This window comes from Hibiscus syriacus, unplaced genomic scaffold (genome assembly GCF_006381635.1).
Source record: "Hibiscus syriacus cultivar Baekdansim isolate YM2019G1 unplaced genomic scaffold, ASM638163v2 tig00111410_pilon, whole genome shotgun sequence".
Classification (NCBI taxonomy): domain Eukaryota; kingdom Viridiplantae; phylum Streptophyta; class Magnoliopsida; order Malvales; family Malvaceae; genus Hibiscus; species Hibiscus syriacus.
This window is the reverse complement of record NW_024063087.1, coordinates 577,561-597,974: the sequence shown is the minus strand read 5'-3', so window position 1 is coordinate 597,974 and position 20,414 is coordinate 577,561. Positions and strand designations below refer to the sequence as shown.

General features: G+C 34.6%; 1 protein-coding gene and 1 pseudogene across 1 annotated transcript; both read right to left on the bottom strand.

The window, feature by feature from the left end:
* Window positions 1-317: 317 nt before the first annotated feature.
* LOC120162920 lies at window positions 318-6,576 on the bottom strand (annotated as a pseudogene).
* An 11,388-nt stretch (window positions 6,577-17,964) lies between these two features.
* Window positions 17,965-19,069, bottom strand: LOC120162914 (senescence-specific cysteine protease SAG39-like). The gene is made up of 2 exons (XM_039172970.1): window positions 18,637-19,069; window positions 17,965-18,562 (listed from the first exon to the last, which is right to left on the bottom strand). The coding sequence occupies exons 1-2, from the start codon at window positions 19,067-19,069 to the stop codon at window positions 17,970-17,972; spliced, it is 1,026 nt and encodes a 341-aa protein (XP_039028901.1). The 3' UTR covers window positions 17,965-17,969.
* Window positions 19,070-20,414: the final 1,345 nt, after the last annotated feature.

The following is a 20,414-nucleotide window of genomic DNA, read 5'->3' as shown; positions in this document are numbered from 1 at the left end:
GTTAAAAAGAATTCTAAAAGTATCAAACTAACATTTAACTCACAGTACAAGGGTCAAATTATGAATCTTTCCTTAAGCTAATGTGTCTCGTCATCATTTCGTTAAGGGATAGTTAAGGGTGGAGTAATGATATTTGAACCTTTTAGGGTTGGATGACAAAGAGGAAAGCTTACACGAATTTTGTTACTAATTGTGTAATTTACTCAATTTGAAAGAAACTAATTTTCAATTTAACAAGTAATTATTTAGTTTGAAATTTTAGATTAAGTACATTCATATATATGACATGAGGATAGGAATGGGTGATTATATATAGTGTAAGTTTTGTTTATACCGTGGGGTAGGATGCTTGCATTGCTATGCCACAAAGACCTTCCTTTGCATCAACATCCCTTTGCATCCTAATGTACCCTTGTTCACCCCAGCTACTTCTCCACGAGTTCTTCACCAACCAATACTTAGTCCCATCGTCATCCTCTCAATATCACACGGCGGTCACTCCGTGATCAGTTGCGTGCCACAGGATCCCGTAAATACACCACTGGAGTAGAACTGGAAGTCAAACCCCCGGCATCGATAGCAACCGAAATGAGATGGTTCGCAACGACCTTTTGCAGTGCATCTTCACTATTGGCGGGCACATCTTGGAAGCCATTTATGGTAGCTGCATGGTTGGCTTCTTCTTTGGTATTGCAAGTGCCATCAACTCCCTTGTGCGTATGGGTAGTTGGATTCGGTTGTTAGGCTTTTGTTTTTAGGATGAACTGGAAGGCATCGTCCATTAAACCACCTTGGCAGCCTTTATCCTCACCTTTGGTGTCGCAGTCGATTAGTTCTTGCTCAGACAAGGAAATCAACGTACCTTTTGTTAGCTTAGTAACCCCTTCCATGGCTTCCACAGCTGAAAATGCCCAACAACATCCTGTGAATTAGATCAACACAATTAGAACATTAGCAAAAGCAAAACAATGGTTAATATTTCAGATTAGAGCAGACCGCATTGGCCTTGGTCCTTGATAGGTGTCATAGCTCCTTTGTTTCTCCAATCCACAGAAGAAGGCAATGCGGTGACGTTTTCGTATTTGAAAATAGTAGCCTTGTTAGAACACATATGGCCCTTGTGTTGCGGAATACGGCTATCGAATAGAGCAAAGTCGCAACTGATAATTTGAGAAAATAAAAATGAAGATAAAAGAGACACAAAATTTACGTGGAAAACCCCTAAATAATATAAGGTAAAAACCACAGGCAACGGTAGAAGAATTTCACTATGAGAACATAGGAATTACAACTTTTCTCGATCTACCAATGAGAAAACAATGATAATTCTCTCTTGATAAAAAAGGAGAAAACAACTCTCAAGAAACTCTCTAAATTCTCTAGTATTGGAAGATAGCTAGAATACTTTGGGATGGTTTTGAAGCTAAATGAGCTAGGGTATTTATAGTTGAATCATAAGGACTAATTTGTAAATACCATAAAGTTTAGTGACTAAAGTTTATAATTTCCCCTTTCATTTTTTCAACAAATTGCTACACCTTTTGACTATGCATCATTCGGTGCATTTGTTTATTTTATTTTCTTTCAAATTTCAACTTGCACCTTTAGGTGTATTGAATTTTCTACAATCTCCCACTTGAAGATTTGATTGGAACAATCATATCTTCACACCATTCTTTCTACCTTGTACCTTCATTTTGCTTACGTTTCTGACAGGCCATAAGAGGATCGATACTATGAAAATTTATCAGCATTGATCACCTTTGTCATGAAATCTGCTATGTTTTCTTTGGTATGGATCTTTTGCATATTTACTGTCTCTTCTTCCACCTTTTCACGAATGAAATGGTACTGAACTCATATGTGCTTTGTCCTTGAATAAAATGTTGGATTCCTTGCTAGATGCAAAGCGATTTGACTGTCACAAAATAGAGAGACATACTCTTGATTGTGCCCAAGCTCCTCTAATAACATCTTCAACCAAATTGCTTCTTTATCGGCTTGTGTAGCTGCTACATATTATGCTTCTGTTGTGGATGTAGCCACAACTAACTGCAATTTTGAAACCCATCTTACAGCTCCACCAGCAACTTTGAACACATATCCTGTAGTAGATTTGCTTTTATCCAAATCCCCTGCATAGTCAAAATCTACATACCCATTGATTAGTAAGTTTGATCCTCTGTAACATAATACAACATTTGAGGTCCCTTTGATGTATCTCAGGATCCTCTTTACTGTATTTCAATGCTCTTTTCCTGGATTCACCATGTACCGACTAACCACTCCCACTGCTTGTGCAATGTCTGGTCTTGTGCATATCATAGCGAACATTAAACTTCCCACTGCTGATGCATACGGTACTCGAGACATCTCCATCCTCTCTTCTTCACTGCTAGGACTCATACTGGAGGATAATTTGAAGTTAATAGGAAGAGGGGTAGAAATTGGCTTACAATCTTGCATGTTGAATCGTGACAAGATCTTCTTCAAGTAATTTTTTGTGAAAGACAAATCTTCCTATTACTTCTGTCTCGTTGAATTTGCATCCCTAGAATCTTGTTTGCTGATCCCAAGTCCTTCATTTCAAATTCCCTAGCTAGTTGTGCCTTTAATTATTCAATATGATATTTGTTGGGCCCTGCAACCAACATGTCATCCACATACAACAGCAATATAACAAAATCGTTATTACTAGACCTCTTGAAATAAGCACAAGGGTATGCATTAAGTCTGTTGTATCCAAGGCACATTATGAAGGAATCAAATATCTTATACCAACACCTCGGTGCCTGCTTTAGACCGTACAGAGATTTGTTCAACCTGCAAACTAAGTTCTTCTTTTCTTTTTCTTCAAAACCTTCAGGCTGTAGCATATAAATCTCTTCTTCAATATTTCCATGAAGAAAAACTGTTTTAACATCTAGCTGCTCTAGATGTAAGTTCAATGTAGCACACATTGCCAAAACTACTCGAACTGTTGTTAGTCGAACCACAGGAGAAAAGATTTCATTGAAATCAATACCTTCTTTTTGAGCATATCCTTTGACCACCAGTCTTGCACGATACATCTCCACTTGATCGTCACCATTTCGCTTGATTTTGAAGACCCATTTGTTACCAATTGGCTTCCTTCCTTATGGTAGTGGCACAAGGTCCCTTGTATTATTTTTATGAAGGGCTTCGATTTCTTCTTGCATCGTCATCATCCACAATGAAGCATCTGAGCTGTTTATTGCCTCCTGGTATGTTGATGGCTCACCGTCCTCTATTAAAAGGCAGTATGCAATATTTCCTTCTATAACATAATCTGAGTGCCAATTGGGACGTCTTCCCGCATGATCTGATTGACGAGTTATTGGAGCTTCAGAACTCTCTGGTTCTTGTTCATCGTGTGTTGGTTCTACTTCAGAAGAATCTCCTTGTTCAACCTCTTTTTCCACATTTATCTGTGTAGTCTCTGACTTTTCAGTGCTATCATCGTCTTTGTTTCTTTGTAGCTTATCTTCTACAAAGATGATATCCCTGCTGATGATCACTTTACGGATAGTGGGATCCCACAAGCGATACCCCTTTACTCCATCAGTATACCCCAAGAATTTGCATTTCCTGGATTTTGGATCTAGCTTTGAGATTTCTTGGGAGTTGTACATCACGTACACAATACTTCCAAATATATGGAGGTTTGAATAATCAACTGGTTTACCAGTCCACATCTCCATTGGTGTCTTCAGCTCTATTGCAGTTGATTGAGCTCGATTCACCAAATAACAGGCGGTATTGACTGCTTTGCCCATAATGATTTTTCTAGGTCTGCATCCCTTAACATTGCTCTTGTTATTTCTAACAAGGTTCTGTTCATCCGCTCTGCCACTCCATTTTGTCGAGGAGTGTTTGCCACTGTGAACTGTCTTTTGATGCATTCTTTCCTGCAAAAGTCATCAAATTCTTCGCTTGTGTATTCTACTCCATTATCTGTTCTGAAACACTTGATCTTATTTCCAAATCAAGTTTCACCCACACTTTGAAGTTTTTGAAAGATAAAACCCATCTGACTTCTTCTTAATACGGTACACCCAACATCTCATGGAGTAATCATCAATAAATGAGACAAAGTATTTAGCTCCACCTAGGGATATAACTGGTGATTGCCATACATCAGAGTGAACCAATTCTAGAACACTTTTGCCTCTAGAATTTGATATGTTGAATTTCAACCGGTGTTGCTTACTTGTTATGCAATGCTCACACAAAGGAAGTGATACCTTTGTTAAGCCTAGAAATAACTTTTGCTCCACAAGGACTTTCATTCCTTGTTCTGACATGTGTCCAAGTTTCTGATGCCATAGCATTGCAGAATCTGAACTACATGAGGCAACAGAGGCTTCTGCTTCTAGCAAAGTCTCTCTCTTCAGCATGTACAAGTTTGCTGCTATCTTTTCGCCTTTTAGCATCACAAGCGCTCCACGGAACACCTTCATGATTCCTTTCCATGTTTCAATCTTGCTTGCATTATTATCCAACAATCCGTAGGATAATAAATTTTTCTTCAGGCCTTTCACGTGCCGCACATCTCGAACAACTTTAATTGTTCCGTCATACATCTTCAATTTGATAATTCCCACGCCAACAATCTCTAAGGCATGATCATTGCAACTATACACAGATCCTCCTGAGACAGGTTTATAATGATGGAACCATTCTCTTCTTGAGGTCATGTGATATGTTGCTTCCGAATCAATGAGCCATATATCTACAAATCATTTTCTTCCTTCCACGGTGGTTGCGCTTCACAGCATAAAACATCTCCATCATCTGAAGTGTTTGTTGTATTGCCTTGTGGATTGGAGTTTTTATTTAAACTCTAACAATCAATCCTTCTTCAAGTGACCCTTCTTTCCACAGTTATAGCACTTTACATTCTTCTTGCTTCTCGACTTCGATCTACCATGTTTGTGACTACTGCTTTGGCCACGTTCTGTTGATCTCCCTCTCATCGTTGTCAATGTTTCTGCTTGTTGCAGATTTACTTATCTGTCTTCCTCGTTCTTCTGCCGATTTTCTTCTTGTAGAACAGTAACTGCAACGTCATCGAAGACTAGACTGGTGACATTACTGTTTGTCAAGTTGATCATACGAATCCGGTAGACTTTGAAGTAGAAGTTCAGCACGTTCTTGTTCTACTATTTTACAACTTAAGGATGTAAGCTGAGAAAATAAAGTGTTCAGTGTGTTTAAGTGCTCTGTCACTGAAGTAGATTCTGGCATACGGAGAGTATACAATTTCCTCTTAAGGAAAATTTTATTGTGCAACGATGTGGCATCATACAATTTGGTGAGATGATCCCATATCTCCTTAGCTATCTTCTTCTCCTCGATGCTTGACAATACTTCATCTGCTAATGCTAGATGAAAGTTCACCATAGCATTCCCGTCCATTTCGATCCATTTGTTGTCATCTGTGAAATCTACCGGCCTTTCACTGATAGCTGCTAGACACCCGTCTTTCCTCAGGATGGCCTTCATCTTCAATTTCCACACTGAGAAATTTCTCCCATTGAATTTTCAATATCAAATTTCGTTGTCATAGCTTCTTTTATGGACAGCTCCCACTATTTCACTATCGTGAATAGTTCTCTGGAACATTCAAAGAATGGGTAATAACTTCTTACTTTCTTATGTTGGAGGATCCACCTTTTGGTGGTAACCACAAAGACAATAAGTAGATATTACAAACTCTAATCTGGCTCGGATACCAATTGTTGCGGAAGATGGCTATCGGATAGAGCAAAAGCGCAACTGATAATTTGAGAAAATAAAAATGAAGATAAAAGAGACACGAAATTTACGTGGAAAACCCCTAAATAATATAGGGTAAAAACCACGGCAATGATAGAAGAATTTCATTATGAGAAAATAGGAATTACAACTTTTCTCGATCTACCAAGGAGAAAACAATAATAATTCTCTCTTGATAAAAAAGGAGAAAACAACTCTCAAGAAACTCTCTAAATTCTCTAGTATTAGAAGAAAGCTAGAATGCTTTGGGATGGTTTTGAAGCTAAATGAGCTAGGGTATTTATAGTTGAATCATAAGGACTAATTTGTAAATACCCTAAAGTTTAGTGACTAAAGTTTATAATTTCTCCTTTCATTTTTTCAACAAATTGCAGCAGCTTTTTGACTATGCATCATTTGGTGCATTTGTTTATTTTTTTCTTTCAAATTTCAACTTGCACCTTTCGGTGCATTGAATTTTCTACACCTTGAACCCATTTCGAGAAGCGGTGAACTCTTCATTTGTTAGATCTGCGAACTGATTGACAGCAATCTTGTAAGGCTTGTTATTGGCATTGTTGAAAGAGTCAATGAGCTCCACGTTTTGTTTGAAAATGTTGAAACGCTTTTGCCTCTCATTCTTGTCACTGTAACTCGTCCAAATTGGGACATCCATTGTCAATGCCTCTCGTACATTGATGCATCTTCAAGACTAGTGCGGGACGTGGCTTCACACACTAAGTTGGCCCCCAATAATACTATCAAGGCCAAATATATGAATTGGATTTTGGAACCCATTTAGCTATGAAAATTGATGGATGAATGAGGAAAATGATGATGAACTCTTCCTCTTATCTACTCCATTTCCCTCCCTCTATCTCCCTGCCCTGCAAGCAAAATCTTTGAAAATTTAACTCACTGTGATGATTTCTTATACACTCCAAAACTTGGGTCAAATTATGCTTTTTTCCCTCTACTTATCATGTACATATTTGAGTTGCGGTGCTTGTATAAATTTAGTCGTAGACTTGTAGTTTATCGTATTACTGCAGCAGAAAAATGGGAAATTGGGACGAGTCTGGTTTTGTATTCAAATACCCTCCCTTGCATCAATCAAACCAAACTAAAATGCTATCTCACCGTGACGTTTCCTTCATACATCAAATTCCTTTTAAATTTACTTTCTGTCAAGCTAGAATTAGAGTAATCAACTAGGGGAGGGTTATAATGGGTGAAAAATATGGGAAATTTTCTTTAAGCTCCTTAAAAGGTTTTGAAATTTTCAATTTTGTAACACCCAAAACCTTACTCCAAAGAATCTAACCGATCCAAACTATTATATTGGTCATTAGAACGACTAACTTATAGAATTATTTCCACATTTTAAAACAATTTAAAACTCGAAAGATTGTATCAAAATATAAATGCATAGATAAACCAAAACAACTATTGTGGGTTATTTAACTAGAACTATGACATTTACCTAAAATATGAAATAGTAAAAACTTTAATAGAATTTACAAATCAAATGTTAATACAATTACACATGTCCACTTGAGAAAGTAAAGGTACTATATAAATAGTCAAAGTTGAAACTCATTCGGTGATGCTACTATTCGTACTTTATCACATAAGCTACGAACCTACGCATGAAGAATAACTCTGAATATTAAGTTTTGTTGAGCTCAATAATACACAATTACTCTATTATACCACATGGGAATGATAATCTCAACAAACATGCAAAAGAAGACAATCATATTAACACAATTACCATATTTCTATAATCATGCCTTTTGTATTACCGAAAGTCATATTAATACTATAAAATCCATTCATCAAAATATCAATTCAATGCTCATTATTGACACTCACATCTTTGCAACGAATATCAAACCACTTATATATGTAGTTTGACATTAAATATTTTATCATTTCCAGCTAACCAGATGCTCCTTCACTCAACAACAATTGGAATGAGTCAAAGTTTTCTCGTCGAACTTGACCAAGAGGTGCTAAGATAAAAAGATGGTAAATAAGCAATCACAAGAGGATTGAGCTAAGTTGCATTCCACCAGATGCAAAAATTCTTTCAAAAACAGCAAATGAATCTGTAATTTACAAATAAATTATTAGCACTCTCTTCACCCACCCCACACCAAGGGCAACTATCGTTTGGATAATCTAGCTTCACCCTTCTTATCCTAAGGAAATCTTTAGTCGGAACTCTATTTATCTTCAGCATCCAAAGAAAATTCTTAACCTTTAGGGGAACTTTCATTACCAGATTTTATCAAAATCAAAATTTGGTTCTTCTATCTCTGTGTTCAATAAAATTTTTGATAGCCTTCCAACTGAAAAATGACCGACACGATCATATATCCATATTATTCTCCATATTATTCATTTCCCTAGAGTAGAATGGATCAACCTTATTTGGACTTCCATTAAGCATATTATTTGTTTGATCATTCCCAACAATGTCATCCCAGCTAAGCCTAGCTATCGATTTTGGTCTTTCAGTTGTAATAGCCTGTTCTACCTCATTGATATGCTCCTCAAGATTTTGAATTCTTGGTAGATACCATCTCAACTTATTGATCATAGAGCCTAATACACAATAAATCATCCTCTAATGAGTCTATTCTTTTCTCTTTCCATATCTACATCATCGTCGTTATGGGACATTCCCCTACTCAATGTATTAATATTTTCATTCATCCCAAGGAGATTGTCTCTTGATCTAACCGATTTCTCTCTTACCAGAACCTGTAGCCAACTCTGTTTAGCTTACCATTATCACTAAACATGTTTTGTTCTTAAACTTACTTCATGTACTTGCATGTTTGTTCCCACATAAGTTGTTGTTAGACAAAATGTTAATCCAACATAAAAATAATAATAATAATAACCATATATTATTATTGAATCTAACAGACAAAAATAAATAAAGAATTTAAATAGAGGAATGTAGACACGAGTTAATGAGTAGAGTAAGATAAAACGAAGAATGATTTTTTGTTGAGGCATGTATGAAAATTTTTCTTAAGACAGATTCGTCATCTCCTTGGTACTTTGAGTAACGTTGGACGCCAGTCTCACATGATACAACAACAAATAATCACAACAATACGCACAATTTGTAGTGATCATTCGAAAACAATCTTGCCTTTCTCTATCACAGGAAATAACAAATTTGGAAGGAACTTTCTAAGTGTTTTCCTAATTCAACATTGTGAATTGTGTCTCAAGGTTGTCTCTAGGATTTGTGCCTTAACTAGCCTATTTATAGAGGGAGAAATGGATTGAAGGGTTAAGACCTTTCGGTGAAAGGGCTTAACCTTTACATGAAAGGATTTAATCTTTTCATGAAGAGAATTGTTGAATATGTATGATTGAATGGATGTAACATTAAACCAAAAATTAAGTTCATTCACCAAGTGAAATGACTTATTATTAATTAGTTATAAATAACATTAATTCATTCAACTATTTTTCCAACAATCCCCTACATGAATGAACTTGATAGTTCAAACACTGACTCGATATGTTGAAAGATTCTACATTTGATATTTGCATAGGATAGTTAGACGTCCCCCTTTGAACCTTCCCTTGTGAAAATATGTTTATCTTACTGGTTGTCCAGTAGACGTGATGTCCTTCAATTGTCCTTTTGTTTGTGTAAGAGATGACATACCACACAGAAATATCTCACTAATAAGAATTTGGTTCTCATGGTTATGTCCATATAGTCGTGGAGATCTCCTGGTTTTGCAAGAGTTTAGAAAACTATGCCCCACTAGTCTCTTTGAAGCGGCTCAACTTCACTCTCACATAGGTGACTTATGTTGTACGGCTCAACAAAACACATAGTGGTCATTAAAAGCATTGCTTAACATTTTCCACATTTTAGTCATTGTTTTCATCATAGGGATGAACTTGGGATAAGAACCCATACAGTGACCTAACAAGGTCTATGTAAGTAGGTTGTCCCAATTGAACCTAGATATTGAAATCTCCAGTCAACTAGGTTGGGTATTCCTTCACATAGCGCCTTAAATATTTATGTGATTGGGTCACTTCCTTTCGATTTTTATCAACTTGATCTCGATTCAACTCATTGGATAGCAGATCCACAATATTATCTTTTGATCTTAAAAAACCAATGAAGATAACTCTAATTGAGCTCAGTTATCTAAAGGTATTATGTCGACGACTCATGTGTCTCGACATGTCATTATACATTATACAAGACACCCTACACTTTTATGTACTTGTTGTAAGGTTTTCTCCTATTCCATTTCCATAACTCATATGATGTCTTGTCCATTTTCTTGTGCGTTACCTTATTTAAAGGTAATTTGTTGATAAAATAGTTTCTCTCACATATTTTGTGACAACTCAGAACATGACCAAATGTCATTCTTAATTCTTTAGTAGTCTTATGGATACTATATACTTAATACAATGTATCCGACAATCCATTCAAAATATAGTTCCTCCATCGAAAGTCAAAATCTTTCCAAATTTTCAACAACGGTGGATATGGAAAAAACGTTTTCTCATCCTCTCTAAGAATAGGAGGATCATCATATATTTGACCATATTTTGATCAAAACATCAGCTAGTTTGATTCTGTGTTACTACGACAAACTTTCACTAATTAAGTTTGCTTTAGAAGTCGAAAACTATATAACAGTTATATCACAGTGATAGAAGTTAAATAACTATGATTTTTCATGAACAAAGTTAGCTAATTAAACAATGGTTTACGTTGCTCCAGGTCCAAGAATCATGCAAAATGCATTAAACAGATTCTAGAAATTTTAATTCAAAATTAGTGAGGAAAAAAAACTCACTTCATTAATGATTGGAGCATGAATGTACATATTAGTTGACCGCGGAGCCTTTCACGTTGAATTTCAAAGACTTCTCGTTGTAGCTCTCGACCACCGGAAACTGTTGTATTTTGATTCGAAGTCACAATTTTGTTTCAGCACCTTATTTATCGCAATGAATTTTAGTCAAAAACTAAAATTCAACAATTGAATAATTTCTATTAAATAGCGAAAATTTAGTAAAACTAAAATCCGAAACAAAAATTCACAATCAACACTATTCTGTTGAATCCGTTAAACGTCAGGATTTAGTAAAACTAAAATCCGAGATAACAATGGAATTAAAACCCAAAATAGTAGTATAATCTCAATGTATAAATATTATAAAAGATATTGAATGGATACGCATACCTTTTCGATTTCTTGATCGAAATTCACCTTTCATTACCGAAAAATAAAACATACGAGCTTTATCAAGTTACACCAAGGCTTGTCCTTAATATTGAGACTTGCATTATGTTTCATCCTAAACCTGAAAAGGTTTTGCAAAAGGTTTCATATGTACCTTATCATCGAATCATCAACTATTTAACCATCAACAGGCATAGCAATTAAAAATAATTCTGCACGGGATGCAAATTGAAAATTACTTTTAGAATATACTTTGACATGCAACCTGCAAAGGTATACCAACGTGTCCTATCATTGCACAAGGGTTATTGAACATAAACACATATGCCTTTGCAATTTAGTGATTCATGCAAAAGCAATATCATTTGCAAGTTTTCCACGTAAGTTATCCATGTAAACTAGAAGTTCTGCCAATTCACTCGACCTAGGTCTTCAAGGTTGGTTTCAATGATGACGCTCGTAGACTCGACATAACAATGTAATATCTAGTTTGAATTCCAATGTTGTTGCAAACCGTGCTTACCAACAATTCCGAATGAGTTGTAAATGTCTCCCTCTAATGTTTGTTTTGATTTAATAAATCATTCGCTCATATATCTTGGATTAGAATAAAAAAAATCGTATAATCTATCTTAATATTGTTAGATAAAATATTAACCCGAGATAAAATAATAATAATAATAATAATAATAATAATAATAATAATAATAATAATAATAAGCATATATTATTATTGAATCGAACGAACAAAAATAAGTAAAGAATCAAAATAGAGGAACATGATTTGTTTACTCGTGTATAGACACGAAGTCGAATGAATAGAGTAAGATAAATCGAAGAAGAATTTTTTGTTGAAGCATGGATGAACAGTTTCCTTAAGACAAATTCGTCCTCTCCTAGGTGCTTTGAATAACGCTGGACGTCGTTCTCCCAGGATAGAACAACAAACGATCACAACAATAAGCACAACTGTAATGATCAGTCGAACACAATCTTGTCTTTCTCTATCACCGGAAAGAACAAATTTGAAAGGAACTTCCTAAGTGTTTTCCAGATTCAACATTGTGAATTGTGTCTCAAGGTTGTCTCTAGGATTTGTGGCTTAACTAAGTCCTTTCGCTTAGTGCTTTCAGGCTTGCTTGGGTGCCAAAATGTCCATGGGTTATTCCGAGGCATCTAAGGTTGCACATGTTCCAAAGTGACCCTAGATTCTTTTTGAAGCCTTCCTATTCAGATTGCTTTGATCTCTAATATCATTTCTATACTCACTACAACAAAATAAGTTTATAGCCGCATTTTTAGAACAAAAGCTACAAAATAACAAATTTCATGACGTTTTGATAGAAACACACTAATTTTATGCATATCGCGGTGTTTTAAGCAAAAACACCGGCAAAGACTCGAACTTTAGTGGCGTTTTTATACAAACTCCGTAATAGGAAACATATATAATGGCATTTTCGAAAAAATGCCGTAAGAGATTCATATTGTAATGGCATTTTTTGAATAAACGCCACAATTTATCAGTACATTAGTGGCGATTGTATACAAATGCCGCTATAGAATCGTACTTTAGTGGCGTTTATGTTTACAAATGCCGTAAGTTTACAATTTCTATGTCTCGCGCCTTTTAACCCTCTTTCATTTTTCCCCTTGACCTATTTTTTTCATTCCCGTCGTTTACCCAAACTCGCCCCTTTAACCCTTTTTTATTTTTTCCCCTTGACCTATTTTTTCATTCCTGCCGTTTACTCAAACTCATTTGCTGCTTCTTCTTCAATGGAGGGCTTTTCTTCTTAGTCCTTCGATCATCATCAAACAACATCTAGCGCCTCCAAGTTTTTATCCAACCTTCCCTCTCGCGGCCACCTCTCCACCATCATCTCCTCCAATATGGTTTTTACCCATTTCTTCTCACTCGCTTATTTAATGAATTTCATTTCTTTTTAAACTGTTTTGGATCTTAATACTTTGATCAAATGTGAAATTTTGAGAATTATGTCTATGAAATTCATTTTCTCATAATACTAAGGGTCCGTTTGTTTCACGTAAAACATTTTCCGGAACACGTTTTCCTCACTTTTCAGTGTTTGGTTAGAGGAAAACAGATTGGTCAATGTAAAACATTTTCCTGGTGAACAGAATTTCCTTTGTATTTTCTAGAAAATGACTTACGGTTTAATTTTCCGTAAGTCATTTTTCCAAACTTTTCACTTCAAAGCATAAATACTCAAAATAATATTATTTTATAAATTTAATATTAATATGATATTTTAGTATCATTTTAAAAAAATATTAATTATTAACATATTTAAAATATATTTATTAATATTTTTAATAATATAATATAATAATATTATTATTACAATAATATACTCAATTATATTATAATAATATATGATACTATTATATTCTTATTTTCATAATATATAAAAAATTATTAATAAAAGTTATATTATTTATTAATTTCTTAAAAATAATATTATTGAATTATTAATAGTGAATACTTTTATTTATCTATTTAATATTAATATAATAGTCTAATAATATTATAAAAATTCCTTAAAATATATTTATTAATAATTTTAAAATATAATATAATATTTTATTTTTATAGATATTCAATATAATTTATCGTATTTTTATTTTAATAGAATATACGAGAGCTAAAATTTTTATTTATAAAATTATAGAAACAATATTTTAATAATAATATTGGTATAAATAGTATTAAATATATTATTCTAATATTTTTAAAATAATAATTTTAAGTTTTTATAATAAATAATATTATTTATTATATTTTATATTTACAACAAATAATTGAAGCTGAAGCAGCTTGGAAAGCGACCAGAGGTAATGGGAGTGGAGACGTTGGAAACCATCGAGAGGTAAAACGAAGAATCTAAGTTGTTAGGTTCCACAACTGATATAGCCCAATGCCTGGTACATATCAACTCCCAGATACGCTCGTCTCTGGCGAATTTGAGCCACTGTTTTCTAACGCATGGTGTCATTGCTAGAGTCATCGTTTCAACGTGTTTCAAGACCTCGTACAACATTTTTTCATATAAAATCATCAACAATGTTTCTTCTTCTTTTATTTTCTTCATTTTTAGTTGGGGGAACTGAGCAATTGGGGAACTTCGTTTCATTGGCTGAAGTTGAAATCTTGATTTTGGGTTGGTTTGTTTTTGTTGAGATGGAGAATGGGAAATAACGAAAGGGCGTTGGTGGGATGGGTGGGAGTAATCGAAGCTTATTTTGTTGGCTTTCAAAGAAGACAAACAAGATAAAGGAAAATGGTGGTGGGGTCGGTTTCTCTATTTTCTTTTTTTGTTTTTTCTTACCTATTGAATTATCATGGTATCTTGGGTTGTTTCTTATTTCTTTGTTTTTCTGAAGCAATTTTGAGAACAATGAGTTTTTGAATTATCATGCTATATTGGGTTGTTTCTACTATTAGCTAATGTAAGTTGTATTGTGAATGAAAGATAATGGTTGTCATGTTACTCCTGCAGTTTTACTGTTGCTAAATTTAACACATTTCAGAGGAAATTTAAGTTTGTAGTTTCTCAGTGTCATTGGTTTGCTTGCATGTTCATGAGTGGTTAGTAGCATTTTAAGATACCATACACTAAACCTCAATTTGATACATTTTTCTGTTATCATGCTAAGAACTCCTTTTTGTTTTTGTGAAAATTGTTTTGGGTTTCCGTAGTATAGAGAATTACCTTTTGCCGGAGGTGATTTGTGGTTTGAACCAGCATTTGGTGAGAACATAGGAGGTCATGTACTAGAACTTTCTGTATTATCCGTCATGAATCTGTTCTCTGTTAGGCTACTAAGACATGAAGTTTCTGTGTTGTGTTATGAATCAATTACATCAAGCTCCAGTTTTTGCATATTATTTCTTTAGAATGGTATAGTTAAACTTGATTCTTAAATTATGATTTCAATTTTATTAACTTTCAGGCTTCGTTTTGATGGAATGTCTGAGAGAAAAGGTTGAGCACTTGTTGCTTATTTCTGGGATGGACAAGTCTGCTGCATTTCTTGATTCTTCAAATTTACTAAAATGTAAGCTTGGTGAGGTGATGAGCATTGAACAGGTAAATGAAAGTATTTTACAAAAAGGAAGGAATTTGTGAAAAGGTATGTTTAAAGATGATCCATTTGAATTTAGATTTCCTATTAAGTTTAATGATCATTTTTCAATTCCTTGATTTCCTGTGATTATTTTGTTTGAAATATAAGAATTTGTTGATATTGGATTTGCTGATAATAAGATGCGGCTGCCACTCCAATGTGAGTTATTTAGATGTTGTTTTTACTATGTGTTAATTTAATGATGGGTCGTTTTTACTGTTGTTTATTCTAGTTAACAATGTTGAACTACATTACATTTTATGTTAATGTAAACTTTAATTTATTATTATGGATTTCAAGTTTCTTGTTATGGATTTGAAGTTTGTTGTTACGGATGTCTAGTTTATTGGATAATGCTAAAGGTTAAATTTGGGTAATAAAAGAGTAGAAAATAGTATTTGAAAAATTAGTTTTAATTGTATAAAAAATGCCACTAAATATACAGTCAATACCGACGTTTTTGAAAAACGCCACTAAAGTTCTAGATCTTTTGCGGTGTTTATATAGAAAACATCACAATATACGTAGTCAATAGCGACATTTTACAGTCACAAATGCCACTATATGACATAACATATAGCGGCTTTTTTCGAAACAAACGCCATTATATGCAGAACATTTAGTGGCGTTTTTGGGACAAAACGCCATAAAAGAAAAGATAAATAGCAATGTTTGGACAAAATGCCGCTAAAAAACGTAACCTTTAGTTGCGTTTGTAAACGACAAACATCGCTACCATTTGCGGCGTTTGTTTCAGTGGTGTTTTTTGCGGCGTTTGTTATTTGACTAATTTGGTTTTGATTAATTTGGTTTTGACTAATTTGGTTTTCCCGGTTACATTGTGGGATGAAAGAAGGTAACATGAGAGTTTGTTATTTGATTTACACATGATTGTGGACAAACTTTGAAGAAGTCAGGGAGAATTTGATGAATGCTTTATTTTTTCACTATTTTGTTGTTAAATACTCTTTGTTGTCTTTCTGATACTGCTGATTTTTGTTGTTTTTATTCAATTCTGTGTTGGTTTGTAATTTCAAGAAAACAACACTAAAAGAGAAAATTATGCAGTTTTTTTTTGGAATCATGGCTGAAGGCATGGGCATGACGATGTCTGACGTGGTAGATTCTGGCAATCCAATCAGCAAGAGTTTCAAGAAGATAATCTAGTCGGCAGTTTCTAGAAGAATTTCAGACGATTATGTTGGAATTATTTAAAATTTAAAATACTTTGGGGTTGTTTTTATTTTTAATTCTATTATCTTAGGATTTATTTTTATTTTATTTATTTGTTATCTTTAGGGCTTTAAAAAGACTATAAATACCCCTTTAAGGTCTTGACCAAAATAGTACCTTATCACACCCATGTGATTGATTTTCATTTTTCTCCTAACACTATTTCATATCCCCACAGTTCAGTAATCATTGTTAAGGTCACATAATTTCAACAATGCATATCCCCATGTTATTCTTTCAGGTAGCTAAAACGATTCCAACAATTTTTCCATCTTTAAGAAGATTTCCTCGAGTAATTCCAATACTGCTCCTCAAGTAACCTGAAAAGCTCGTCGTCAAGAATCTCAAACAAGAACCATCGGCTTCCCGTACTTTTTATCTTTGGTTCTCCAAGACCCCATCTATGTAACCTCTCCATCACACTATCAGGACCACATACAGTCGCCATTGTGCCGATTAGACACTTATTCATCCTTCACAAGGTCTCTTTCTATACGTGACCCTAGAATTTTTTCGAAGCCTTCCTGTTCAGATTACTTTGATCTCCAATATCATTTTTATACTACTTCCACATTCCTAAATGACTATTTCCATAATTGGTTTCCTCCATTTTTTTGGGTCTCTGTTGTTATACCTTATTATTCCTCCGGTTGATCGTTACTTTCTTTCATGTTATTCTGGATTTTCCTCCAATAGGATGTTCTTCCCTTGAACATTGCGAACGAGACAAATAAGACCATTCAAGCTGAACCCATTCAATCTTTCAATGGCTCTAAAGGTATCTTGTTTGTTGGAGAATCTCACAAAACCAAATTGCTTTCCTTTTTCTATCCAACTTCTTTTCTACAACTGAATCCACCACAACCCGTCTACAAAAAAGTTTCGCGCAAACCAGTTCCTCTCGGCGATAAGTTACTCATGTGCAGAGTGATTGTTCCTCTCTTAGAACACTCACGGTGCTCCATTAGATTATAGTTACACATAAACTAGCATGGTTATCCCCTTTTTTTTCTTTGCTTGTTAATTCATCAAGACATGTAATACTTAACTGTGATAAAAGGAGAAACATCATTTTCATTTGATGGTGCATCAGTTTTATTCTCATATTTAGTACAGGTGTTACAACATATTCTATATATCTCATATTATAGTTAATGTCAGGAAAAAATACAAGTAAAAATGACAAAGAGATGGCTTGTCCCTTTGGATTTTTGTTTTGTTTCCTTGTTTTAATGAGTATTTTTATATTATATAGTGTTTATATGATAACCACGATATTGATAGTAAAGATGTATGAATCTTTCCTTAAGCTAATGTGTCTCGTCATCATTTCGTTAAGGGATAGTTAAGGGTGGAGTAATGATATTTGAATTTTTTAGGGTTGGATGACAAAGAGGAAAGCTTACACGAATTTTGTACTAATTGTGTAATTTACTCAATTTGAAAGAAACTAATTTTCAATTTAACAAGTAATTATTTAGTTTGAAATTTTAGACGCAGGACATTCATATATATGACATGAGGATAGGAATGGGCGATTATATATAGTGTAAGTTTTGTTTATGCCGTGGGGTAGGATGCTTGCATTGCTATGCCACAAAGACCTTCCTTTGCATCAACATCCCTTTGCATCCTAATGTACCCTTGTTCCCCCCAGCTACTGCCCCACGAGTTCTTCACCAACCAATACTTAGTCCCATCGTCATCCTCTCCATATCCAACGGCGGTCACTCCGTGATCAAGTTGCGTGCCACAGGATCCCGTAAATACACCACTGGAGTAGAACTGGAAGTCGAAACCCCCGGCATCGATGGCAACCGAAACGGGTTGGTTCGCAACGGCCTTCTGCAGTGCATCTTCACTATTGGCGGGCACATCTTGAAAGCCATTTATGGTAGCTGCGTGGTTGGCTTCTTCGTTGGTATTGCAAGTGCCATCAACTCCCTTGTAGGGGTAGTTGGATTCGGTTGTTAGGCCTTTGTTCTTTAGGATGAACTGGAAGGCATCGTCCATTAAACCACCTTGGCAGCCTTGATCCTCTCCTTTGGTGTCGCAGTCGACCAGTTCTTGCTCAGACAAGGAAATCAACGTACCTTTTGTTAGCTTAGTAACCCCTTCCATGGCTGCCACAGCTGAAAACGCCCAACAGCATCCTGTGAATTAGATCAACACAATTAGAACATTAGCAAAAGCAAAACAATGGTTAATATTTCAGATTTGAGCAGACCGCATTGGCCTTGGTCTTTGATAGGTGTCACAGCTCCTTTGTTTCTCCAATCCACAGAAGAAGGCAATGCGGTGACGTTTTCGTATTTGAAAGTAGTAGCCTTGTTGGAACACATATGGCCCTTGAACCCATTTCGAGAAGCAGTGAACTCTTCATTTGTTAGATCTGCGAACTGATTGACAGCAAGCTTGTAAGGCTTGTTATTGGCGTTGTTGAAAGAGTCAATGAGCTCCACGTTTTGTTTGAAAATGTTGAAACGCTTTTGCCTCTCATTGTTGTCACTGTAAACTCGTCTAAATTGGGACATCCATTGTCGATGCCTCTCGTACATTGATGCATCTTCAAGACTAGTGCGGGAGGTGGCTTCACACACTAAGTTGGCCCCCAGTAATACTATCAAGGCCAAATATGTGAATTGGATTTTGGAACCCATTTTGCTATGAAAATTGATGGATGAATGAGGAAAATGATGATGAATTCTTCCTCTTATATACTCCATTTCCCTCCCTCTATCTCCCTGCCCTGCAAGCAAAGTCTTTGAAAATTTAACTCACTGTGATGATTTCTTATACACTCCAAAACTTGGGTCAAATTATGATTTTTGTCCCTCTACTTATCATGTACATATTTGAGCTGCGGTGCTTGTATAAATTCAGTCGTAGACTTGTAGTTTATCGTATTACTGCAGCAGCAAAATGGGAAATTGGGACGAGTCTGGTTTTGTATTCAAATACCCTCCCCTGCATCAATCAAACCAAACTAAAATGCTATCTCACCGTGCCGTTTCCTTCATACATCAAATTCCTTTTAAATTGACTTTCTGTCAAGATAGAATTAGAGTAATCAGCTAGGGGAGGGTTATAATGGGTGAAAAATATGGGAAATTTTCTTTAAGCTCCTTAAAAGGTTTTGAAATTTTCAATTTTGTAACACCCAAAACCTTACTCCAAAGAATCTAACGGATCCAAACTATTATATTGGTCATTAGAACGACTAACTTATAGAATTATTTCCACATTTTAAAACAATTTAAAACTCGAAGATTGTATCAAAATATAAATGCATAGATAAACCAAAACAACTATTGTGGGTTATTTAACTAGAACTATGACATTTACATAAAATATGAAATAGTAAAAACTTTAATAGAATTTACAAATCAAAGGTTAATACAATTACACCTGACCACTTGAGAAAGTAAAGGTAATATATAAATAGTCAAAGTTGAAACTCATTCGGTGATGCTACTATTCGTACTTTATCTGTAACCCCTAGACCGGTCTATGCGTTTCGACTAAGTCTAGTGAATCACATTTATGCTTCTTAAAGATATTGTTCCGAAACCATTATTCAATCATGGTAAAATCACACTATAAATGACGTTAATGAAATTATAATAATTTATAATATAAAAATACAAATCATAAATATAATGAAGAAAAACAAATTAATTTAAACATGTCTTAAAAATCAAAATTTTCAATAAACCAAATATAAGTAGCAAAGAAGTAATCTTTATAAATCCAATACTTTAAAATAAGGCACATGTTACCAAAATAGAGTCAACTTAAAAGATAAAACATTACAATACGATATACTTCAAGAGATATGTTAATCCTCCAAGTGCTCGATCAGGTGAATCTAACCAACAGTATCTGAAAGGGGAAAATATTTTTGAAAAGTGAGCTAGGCTCAGTGTGTCCCAACATTACTATAAAATCATGATAGGTACACTAAACAAATCATAGTCCGATAAATCTCATAAAAATTATACTGCA

Bases quoted from the DNA above. Each gene is read 5' to 3' on its own strand.
- LOC120162914 (XM_039172970.1), bottom strand. From the start codon at position 19,069: ATGGGTTCCAAAATCCAATTCACATATTTGGCCTTGATAGTATTACTG. The intron at 18,563-18,636 runs GTCTGCTCAAAT...TCTAATTCACAG, and splicing joins CAAAGACCAAGGCCAATGCG to GATGCTGTTGGGCGTTTTCA.